This window comes from Bombyx mori, chromosome 16 (genome assembly GCF_030269925.1).
Source record: "Bombyx mori chromosome 16, ASM3026992v2".
Taxonomy (NCBI): domain Eukaryota; kingdom Metazoa; phylum Arthropoda; class Insecta; order Lepidoptera; family Bombycidae; genus Bombyx; species Bombyx mori.
The window spans coordinates 12,110,198-12,120,784 of NC_085122.1; the positions used below are offsets into that span (position 1 = coordinate 12,110,198).

Here is a 10,587-nt window from a genome sequence, read left to right on the forward strand (position 1 = left end):
GGATCGCTCCTGTCACTTTTCTCTTAAAGTGCTTCATGCAGCGACTGTGGTCTGCTAACCTGTCATGGGACGAGGGGATTGCTGGTGACCTATTGAAGGATTGGTTGAACTTTTTCTCGTCTCTTCCTGATATTAACCACGTGTCAATACCTCGGAAGCTGGTTCCTGCGGGCAAATACAAGGCGTCTCTCCACGGGTTTTCGGATGCCTCGGAACGTGGATTCGCAGCTGCGGTATACTTGCGAACGGTTTCTTCAACTGGAAGGGTTGATATACGGTTGGTGTTAGCGAAGAGTAAGGTCGCTCCGCTTCGGACACGCATGACGATTCCGAAGCTCGAGTTGTCTGGTGCCGCTCTGTTGACTAGGTTGTTAAACCATACAGCTACTAGTTTACGGTCGGTTATTGATTTAGAAAACACTGTCTATGCTTGGACAGACAGCCAGATAGTGTTATGCTGGTTGAAGGCTTCGGTTCATACACTTGAAGTTTTCGTGGCCAACCGTGTCTCCCAGATTCAAGGTTCTGAGGTCCCTCTAACATGGAGACACGTGCCTGGTGAGCTCAATCCGGCGGACTGCGCTTCTCGGGGATGCTTAGCATCGGAAATAGTTGATCATCAGTTATGGTGGGGTCCCCAGTGGCTCACCATGAAGGCTTCTCAGTGGCCTCCCTCTCGCACAGGAGTTCCTCCAGGTCTCGTGGCTGCACCGGCGCAGTTCGAGGATCGAGGAGTGATTCAGGGGTTGGATTTGGATCTGCTCATCAACCGTTATAGCTCCTTGGACAAGCTGGTTAAGGTTACCGCCTGGATTTTGAGGTTTATTCGGAATTGTCGTTTGTCGGTGTCTCAACGCAATATGACACCTGTTGTGTGTCCCATCGAGCGGAAGAAGGCACTGCTGAAATTAATTGAAGTTGTGCAAGCCACCAGCTTTCATTCAGAATTGAAGGCGCTAAGGACTGAGCGCCCTAAGCTTCGTGGAGCTATCGCTCGTCTTAGCCCCTTTGTAGACGGCCAGGGGTTGATTCGAGTGGGAGGTAGATTAAGTAACTCCAATTTACCTTATTCGGCGCGCCATCCTCTTTTACTTCCCAAGAAGAGCCAGTTAGTTGACCTGTTGGTGATGGATCGCCACATCGCAAATTCGCATTCCGGTTGCAATGCGCTGCTGGCATCCCTCCAGAGGGAGTTTTGGATTCTGTCAGGGCGTCGTACGGTTCGGAGCGTCCTTTTCCGGTGTTTACCCTGTTATCGGCTTAAGGCGTCTACGATGCAGCCTCAGATGGGAGATCTGCCTCCAGACAGAGTGAAGAAGATGAGGCCGTTTTCTGGAGTTGGTACGGACTTCGCTGGGCCCTTCATGATCAAGGCTTCACGTTTGCGGAATGTTAGGTTAATTAAGGCTTATCTGTGCGTCTTTGTCTGTCTTTCAACCAAAGCTGTACATCTTGAAGTTGTTGCCGACCTTACAACTGAAGCCTTTATTGCGAGCTTGGATAGATTTGTGTCCCGTCGAGGTTTACCCGAATTGATACGCTCCGATAACGGAACGAATTTTGTAGGTGCGGACCGTTACTTGCGGGATGTAGTAAATTTCTTGAACAATAACCAGGTGGATATTGAAACGGCCCTCTCTCGTCGCGGTATTCGGTGGACCTTCAGTCCTCCAGGATGCCCCCACTGGGGTGGAATTTTCGAGGCAGTAGTAAAATCGGCTAAGACTCACTTGATGCGCGTGATAGGGCAAACCTCGCTCACCTTTGAGGAGTTAACTACGGTATTTTGTAAAATTGAAGCGGTACTTAATTCACGGCCGTTGTGCCCGCTCAGTTCAGACCCGAATGACTTGGAGTCGTTAACTCCAGGCCATTTCTTGATAGGACAGCCACTCAATGCGTTGCCGGAGTATCCCCTCTCGGATATCAAGCCTGGACGGTTGAGGCGATACCAGATGTTGCAGCAGATGTCCCAAGATTTTTGGAAACGTTGGTCCCTTGAGTATTTACATCTGCTCCAGCAGCGCTTTAAGTGGACGGATAGAACCAGTCCCCCTCACGTCGGTGACCTTGTGTTGGTTAAGGATGCTAACCTGCCGCCACTGCGTTGGCGTAGGGGGCGCATTGTTAATCTGTTTCCCGGTAAGGATGGGACCCCTCGGTCTGCAGAGGTTCTGGTCGGGGACTCGGTTCTCAAACGAGCGGTCACAACGTTGTCCCGGCTGCCAGTTGATTAGGGACAGGTAGGGGACCTGTCCGGGCGGGTGACTGTTCGAAACCAATCCGTTAGTTTTTGAATTTTTACCACGGCAACACGGGTCGCGATTTGACGGTGCCGTCGCGATTTGACATCTTCACTTTGTCTTGCTTCTCGAACGGGACGGTACCTGTATATTGACGGTCTACGCTAAAGTTGTGTATCATCGCTAATCCTTATCCATTCCTGCCCCATACCCTTCTCCCTAAGTGATACGGCGTGAGAAGACGAAGGCATCGGTTCCGGTGAGTGATTGCATGATATTTTGTTAAAATAGTACACACGGCGCCGCGAATCGCGGCACATGTTCGACGCGCACCTCGTGCTGGTTTCCGTAGCCCTAGGCTGCCACGAGGTCGCTGGGTTCGAATCGAACAATAATAAAGGATCGATTTTGGAATAAAGGAAGAATAACATAAATTATTAAAAAAGGCTATAGTTCATCCTTACTTCCTGAAACTACAGCACTCACCCACAATAGGTTTCATCGGATCATCTTTTCAACTTCAATAACAATATCTGGCTCTAAAACTCGTCTTTGCGGTAGTTCCTGAGCACTATAATGCTCTATGTTCTTCTTCAAATGACTTCTCTGACTCCATGGTGCAGCAATTAGCGCCCCGAACTGTTGGGCCGACAGTCATGGATTCAATTCTTCCATCGGACATAGCAATCGGGGGACGAACAGGTTTGTTCGCCCTTTAAACTATATAAATACAGTTTAAAGTTTATATATATAATACATATATGTATGTAAACCAGTATCGGGTTCCCAAAGTATAGGGAATTCTAGCTTGAGGCCAAATGATCGTTAATTAATGATCGTTTGTCTTATAATCGATAGCAATTTAGAAAAAAACCCGCCCGTGAAGAGTTCTCAGCAGCAGATAGTGATTTCGCCGAGCCTCTGGCACTTCTGATATCCAGAATCGACTGTGACCTCATGAGGTCATAAGCAATTTTTACGAAGGCGGTATAAAACAAATTCTAAGCTTTCCGATCTTTCTCTATGTATGTACCTTCAAAATAATATTGAGGAAACACGCTCATCGTATTCTACATTGGGTACATTGGAGTTTATTTTTTAATGTATTGGGAAGAATTTTAAAGTGTCTTGCGATGTGTTGATGTGTGTCCTGCCTATTTTTCCACAGTATGAGTACCAATAAAATTAATTTGTATAGTTTGCTTCGGTGAGTCTCGAAAAATTTATTTTCTAATTGGCAACTTAGACTGATGTCGTTCATTTTGACATTTGATATATGAACATTTTGACAGCAAATTCAAAACAAAAGTCCCTTGATCGAAAAAGTTATTTTGATTTTAATAATTTGAAATAAAACGAGTCTTACATTTCGTAGCAAAATGGAGGAAACGACAGATTCATTCAATCAACAGGCTGCAAATTCAATCATTAATTTCCTCAAAACAAATGTTCCTAAAAACGAGGTCCAAAAAATTGATTCGGAATTAAAAACCGAACTCGTTTTTGCGAAAAAGCGCAGCAAGCAACAAAAACGTAAACCAATCAAGAAAAAAACCAGATGTTTGACTCGTAAAGAGAAAAAAACACTTGGATTTTACAATATTCCACGACACAGCGTGAAGTACGAGGACGTAGTACAGATGAACAAAATTTGGTTAGAATATATTACTGAAGTCCTAGCGATGGACGAGGGTGTACCAGAGCCAAATAGTAAAAATTGGGAAACGTTAACCTTAAGTTTGTATAAAGCGGACTATCATGGATCCATGTTAACGGTAGTCCGTTCCAAATGTCCAAGCTTTATCAATAAAACCGGAATATGCATTATGGATACAAAGAACACTTTTAAAATTGTCTCCAAAGATAATATTGTGACAACTATACCTAAAAAAGAATGTGTATTCGAATTGTATTTGAAAAAATTCAAAGTTACATTATTTGGGAAGCTGCTGTGTGCAAAACCAGCTGAACGCTCTACAAAGAAAGTCAAAGGACACTTGCATCCTGATTTATGAAGAAAATACGATAATTTATATATCAATCCATTATCCTATTTTTTTCCACCGTATCAGCAAAATATTTTTGCTTGTTAATAGAGAATAAATAATAAAATATACACATTTTGGTAATTAGTTCTTTGAAATTTGTCGATAATATTTTAATTAGGTATATAGCATAGTTTTAAAAGAGCTTTAACATATTATTTAAATGAAAGTAAGGATGTAAGTAGGACTAGGGTTTCTGAATAAAGAATATTCTAAATTTAACTGAAGTTTTTTAATTAAAATATCTTTCAATATTTAGTTACAAAAGTTAACATTTCTATAATAGGAAATATTTTAAATAAATAGAAAATTTGCTACACCGCTTTCAAAAGACAAAAGCCAATAATTAATTTTATTGAATGGAGGGATTTGTGTATCTAATCTTTCTCAATATTGTGTGACAATTGTCTATATTACCTGTGCAAATCTCTAAATACATCTGTAGAGGTAGAACTTTTGGTGAATTTATTTGTAAAAGTATCTTTTTTGCTGTTACTAGATCCCCTCTTAAAATATGACACACTGCAGCTTTAGCCCACACAGATACAGCAATCATATCCCTCATTTGATACGGCAGTACTGAAACTAAGTCATGAATTGTTGGTGGATGTAGATGCTCCACAGCATCAGCTATTCGATCAAGATTTATGAGAGCTTCAGCTGCATATATGTGAGCCCATGCTTTATGACTACTAGATGCGTCTGGTTGAGCTAGTAACTCATTGGCACTGACAAGAGCCGCTAATGGATCTTGCAAGTGCAGTAATACATAACTTTGTAAAACGAGGGCAGAGTTCTTGAGTTCGCTACGTTGTTTCCAGGTTATTGGGATACCTGGTGGTACTTGTATAAGTGATGCAGTTACATCCGCTGGAGGTTCTTGGTTGGGAAGTAGAGTCATAGCATTCCGTAGACATAGTGCAGCAAATTCCAGTGATAATGATGGTATTGCAAAAGATTCCCCAGATGTGGAATATCTTGCTTTTATTTCTTTTGAGAGTAAGACTCGTGTGTGGGGACCACTGCCCAATTTCTTTACTGTGTATTGCTGAGCTTCTTCACTGCAACATTTCTTTACACAGCATTCAGCTAAATGAAGCCAAATTCGTGGGTTATTAGGAAAATGTCTAGCAGCTTCAACTAGGCACTCAAAAGCACCTTCTGAATTATTTGTACCTAAAAGTGCTAACCCCAAATTGTACACATAAAGTGATCTATCTTTACAAGATATTAATTTTTCACTGTCCTCACACTCCATAGCTTTCAAATGTTCTTTTATGGCATGCTGAAAATATTTTGAGGCTAAATAAGGTTTTTTAATTGATAAATATATGACACCCAAATTATTATTTACGGCAGACCATATTTCTTCACCTTGAGTTTTCATATCATAATTGTACTTTAAGGTTTTGTAATATCCCAATATATTAGCTGCTTCCTTTACATTACCATTGATGTAATGTTGCTGTGCTATAACAAATATGTTCTCTATGGAATCAGGCTTAAGGTTTAATTTTACTTTTTGGCCAACTAATAATTGAGCACGTGATATAATCCTTTCAAATAACTCACTAACTTCATTATTAATTTTTAATGGCTCGCCGTGGTTCTTGGCGATTTCTATAGTCTTATCATAAGTACGTCGACATATTGTTGCTTCTAACATAAGTAAGATAATTTGCTGTAGTAATCTCGCATCTTTTATGCTCTTAGAACTTAATAATTTCTCTAATATGACAACACATTGATAATAATAACGTGAATGGAACAGAATAACCGCGTAATTATACAACAAACAGGGTGAAGTCATATCCTTGACTTCGACGTCCAAATAATTTAACCCTGATAACTGTGTAATGGCATTTTTGAATTTTTCCACATTCTTCATCTCTCCAGCCATAAACTCTACAACGGCTTTGTTGTGTTGAACCCTTTTATTCGAAGTTCCCACAAGGTTTTCCAAGTCGCTAAGATGTTGTAATGCCGCTGTGTAGTCCTTTTTTAAGAAACATTGGTGAGCTAAAAAAGCAGGTTCATCGCGATCTTTGTTGTTTGACATTTTTTTATTTGTTGATTGTGTCTGATTTTAAATGTAGAAAAGTAGTTTTCACTTAGTTTTCAAGAATATTTTGTTTTCTCCTAATTTACTTATAGAACGATGACGTCAATGTCAATGATGACATTGCTATTGTCACATTTAAACCCAACCGAAAGGAAGGTATCAAAAATGCACAAGGACAACAAAAAATGTGAATCTTATGAATTGCATTTGCAAGTTAAATGAAAATTTTCGATTCTGGGTGTTTTATTTTGTTTTATTTATTTACATATTAGTCCATTATTAGATGAAGAGTTTACAGCCCATCTGATATTAAACAGACACCAGAGCTCTTAGTTATTAAAACATGATTACGTTACCCACTTTGAGACATGATGTCAAAGACACAATTGGATTCGCATTCTTCAAAGCGAAACGGTTACGGGCGTTGGGCCGTGTAGGGTAAGTGCTCACATTACGCTAGACCGTTCCATTTTTCTAACTGTTCGAGCTTTTATTAGAGTGAAAACAATACCGACAAAAGAACCAATAATTCGCGTCACTTAAGTCTAATCAGGATACAAATTGAGGGAGTCCATATAGAGTCCCTTCTTTATTTCACCGTAAAATCGTGTTTTATGTAATTAACACCACAGTTGAAACAATAGGAGTTTTATTGTTGTAGCGGCGCAATTCTAAGTTATTATATTATATTAGTTACCTACCTATTATACACATTATATTTTATTTTTCGTTTTTAAATTTTCGGCGGTAAAAAGGTCCCGAGTCACAGACTAAAGCGCCTTATTCACGATCCATCTTGCTGTACGTCCCGCCAAGGCCATGCACGATGCACGATGCAAAAGGATCATGAATAGGCTTGACGTACGTCGATAATTATTAATAATTGTTTGCTGGATTTGCACGACCGATTTTGCGTCCAGCGAGTGCCCCCACCACCGCGAGCGTCGTGCAGATAGACAGTGAATAACGCAGACGTACGTCAGAGCGGTCCTGCGTCGTGCGTGCTTGATCGTGTATAGATTTGCTGTACAGCAGATTTAACATTAAGAGCTTGTTTCGAGAGGAGACTGCACGTCAAAATGGATCGTGAAACACTTTCAGGATTTATTGAAAGATATAAGTTCCCAAATTTTGTTCCCAAAATTCGCTTCCTAAAGAAATCAGGATGATCAGCAATCGCTTTACTTTTAAACTCAAAGTTCGCGAATACATCCACAATAAACTGGAAGAATCATCTCCAAACTAATTTATTTCATCTTTCAATTATTATTATTATATTATATATATATATATATATATTTACTTTTAGCCATTCTTAACTATAATACTAAATTGTGTATTTTCATGTGTATATTATTGTGTGTAATTATGTGTATGTATGTATTTTACTATTTTATACATAGGTATATTGAATTGTAGTATGTGTATTCTATAATACTGAGATGTTATTTTAAGGAAGATTTTTGTTTTGAGTTTGTTCTTTTTTTTTTGTTTTGTTGTTATTGTTTTTTATTCTTTTGTCAATGCACCTACCATGCATTATCTCTGCACCATCCTATGGTCGACTGGAAGAGAATGCCCATGGCATTAAGTCCGCCTGTGTACAAGTTTTGTTTTGTGCATAAAGTATAAATAAATAAATAAATAAAAAATAAATAAGTTCCACATGTTTGTGGAATATCTCAAGCGCAGACTATATGAATAAACCAAAAATAATAAACGTATTACAATTTTTAGGCCCATTTTAGGGGAAGCTGCAAGGATTGATAGCATGCGTAAAAAATGATATTAATTATTTGAGTATACTCTGCACGTTTAAAAAAATCATCCAAAACCTCTTGCTCTTTTTTGCCTCTCTTCTGCTGCTGCTGACAACATCAGAAGATCTCCCATTTTTGGCGTTTTGATAAAACAGTTGGCATTTTAAATAAATTAAAACCCTCATTTAATTCGTTCGATTTATTCTGTTCGCGCTTGATACATCCAGCACCGCGGCCTTGAGCTGACGTACAGCCGTGATGGATCGTGAATAAAGCGCTAAATGCATCGTGCATCGAGCATGGCCTTGGCGGGACGTACAGCAAGATGGATCGTGAATAAGGCGCTTTAGGCGCTTATCTTCTTTTTTCCATCTCGTACGTTCCGGCTTACGCATCATAAAAATGTGCGTTCTTAAACGCCACAAAATCATTCATCGTCACACATATTACATCCATACTAATATTAAAAACACGAAAGTATATTTTTATGTTTGTTTGTCCTTCTTTCAAATCGAAACGATGCAATGGATTGGCATAATTTTTGAAAAGTGGCGGGGTGCCAACAGCGTGATATAGGTTTATTATTTGAAAAAAACATTTCATTCCTACGGTAAAGTACATTGAGACTTTTCATTGACCATGCAGGAGAAACCGCCGATAACAACTAATTTAACATAGAACAATAACGCTTTTATTATTTAGTCATTTGATATAAATGAAAGGAAATAAGTAGTAAATAAAGATGTCTATCGAATTTCTCATTACTTAGGATTGTCTCTCAGGTATTTCAGTGCGCTTATCATTCTTATCTCTTACTTATATCTTACTCATTATCAGTATTAATCATTTTAAAGAAATTATTAATTAAAAGGACTCAAACATTTAAAAAGTATTTAAAATTACTTTTAATGCAACAAAAAAAAGTTGAATTGGATTGGATTAGATTCAATCTAGGATTGTTGCGTTATGTTTGTGTATGGGGCTTTTTCAGAGATGGATGGGATCAGATGTCACTGTGGCCTAAGGATAAGACGTCCTTAGGACGTTTTGTGAGCCTACACGGCATATCACCAGCCTGCCTATTTCTGCCATTGTACTATAAAAAAGCTGAGACTTAGAATTCATATCTCAAGGTGGATGGCGACATTTACGTTGTTGATATCTACGGGCTCCGGTAACCGCCTAACATAAGTTGGGCCTAGGTGAGCTCGTCCAAAATAAAAATAAAACGAGGAACGAACTAAGTGAATTGTTTCATTTAGGGTTCATTCAGGTTTAAATTTGTAATCACGGTGGTTTATTCACTGTTTAGGATTTCGAGGGTTCTTTGAAAAATAACACTGAAAAAGGCTATAAATAACCACCATTTTAAAGATTCAAATTGATATCAATCGACTTAAGTCTTACATTAATCAACTTCATCTGATTTCGCTTCTATCATTTTTAATAATAAAATTATATAATATTATGTAAAAAGATAATTTAAGACTTCGCTTCAAAATCTCGGTACCAGATCTTATAATCTTAAAAAAAAAGTATGTGTCAAAAAATAAACCTAAATTAACCTAATGTGTGTACATCATGGAGTTAATAAGTAATAGTAACTCTATGGTGTACATAGACCAATGAAGTACCGTAAAATGGGGCGATTAGGGACAAATTCCAACTTTATGAGCAATTTTAAGGTAGTTGTTGATGTATATAATGCTATATCAGGATCAAAATGATTGAGTCTTGGGGGCATCTTTGTTGTCTAATTTAAAATTATGCAAGTAGCATTCCAGTTTAAGCAAAAAATGCAAAAATAGGTGTAATCCCTATTTACCTGAAAATTGCGGTTAATTGGGACGAAATGAGAAATTTGCTAGGGTTGGCACTACTTTTATTTTTATATATAGTTTTAATTTATTTATTTATTTAGTTGCACCAACAAAGTGATCATCAATAAAAAAAATTGAAAAACTGACAAAAGTACATGGCAGACATCACCTCAATTATAGGTGCAATCGACAGTGCAGTAACAACAAAATATATATATATATATATATATATACATATATAGTGGGCTTTCTTAGAAACGGTTTATATTTCTCCGTTCTTGGTAAGTACTTAGGGGCTGATATTTCTATCTGGGTTAAGAGATTAGGTGTGTCGGTTATTCCATGGATTAATCAGATGAATACCCCCACTCTGAACAAATATTAAATATTTTATTATGTATTACTTTTTTTTTTTTTTTTGGTGAGGAGGAAATCGCCGGACTTCCGCCCTCCACTGGGGATAGAGGGCGGAGCATGTCAGAGTCGAACTGACTAAAACCTCCTGTCGCTCAACAACCAACGTCCAAACCTCGCATGAGACAGAACTCATGAAGAGGCAAAGGGGGGAAAGTGAAGCGTTTAGTGCGGAGCACATCTCTCCCATCACCCTCCCCCTCGGGACGCCGGACTGGCGGTCGTCGGCGCCACGACCACCAG

General features: G+C 38.8%; 2 protein-coding genes and 1 long non-coding RNA gene across 3 annotated transcripts; 2 read left to right on the forward strand and 1 right to left on the reverse strand.

Annotated features, from left to right (window-relative positions):
• Positions 1-3,504: 3,504 nt before the first annotated feature.
• On the forward strand, positions 3,505-4,510 carry LOC101743768 (ribonuclease P protein subunit p29). The gene has a single exon (XM_004922684.5). The coding sequence runs from the start codon at positions 3,623-3,625 to the stop codon at positions 4,256-4,258; it is 636 nt and encodes a 211-aa protein (XP_004922741.1). The 5' UTR covers positions 3,505-3,622; the 3' UTR covers positions 4,259-4,510.
• On the reverse strand, positions 4,506-6,492 carry LOC101743918 (uncharacterized). The gene is made up of 2 exons (XM_021352770.3): positions 5,663-6,492; positions 4,506-5,573 (listed from the first exon to the last, which is right to left on the reverse strand). The coding sequence occupies exons 1-2, from the start codon at positions 6,345-6,347 to the stop codon at positions 5,536-5,538; spliced, it is 723 nt and encodes a 240-aa protein (XP_021208445.3). The 5' UTR covers positions 6,348-6,492; the 3' UTR covers positions 4,506-5,535.
• A 162-nt stretch (positions 6,493-6,654) lies between these two features.
• Positions 6,655-8,299, forward strand: LOC134200359 (uncharacterized). The gene is made up of 2 exons (XR_009975244.1): positions 6,655-6,788; positions 8,088-8,299. It is a non-coding gene; the product is annotated as an uncharacterized LOC134200359 (long non-coding RNA).
• The last annotated feature ends 2,288 nt before the right edge of the window (positions 8,300-10,587 follow it).

What these genes read in the sequence shown, in the direction of transcription:
- LOC101743768 (XM_004922684.5), top strand. Translation starts at nt 3,623, where the DNA reads ATGGAGGAAACGACAGATTCATTCAATCAACAGGCTGCAAATTCAATC.
- LOC101743918 (XM_021352770.3), bottom strand. Translation starts at nt 6,347, where the DNA reads ATGTCAAACAACAAAGATCGCGATGAACCTGCTTTTTTAGCTCACCAA. An exon ending in TTATGATATGAAAACTCAAG is followed by an intron (nt 5,574 to 5,662) that starts GTGAAGAAATAT and finishes AAATATTTTCAG; the next exon opens with CATGCCATAAAAGAACATTT.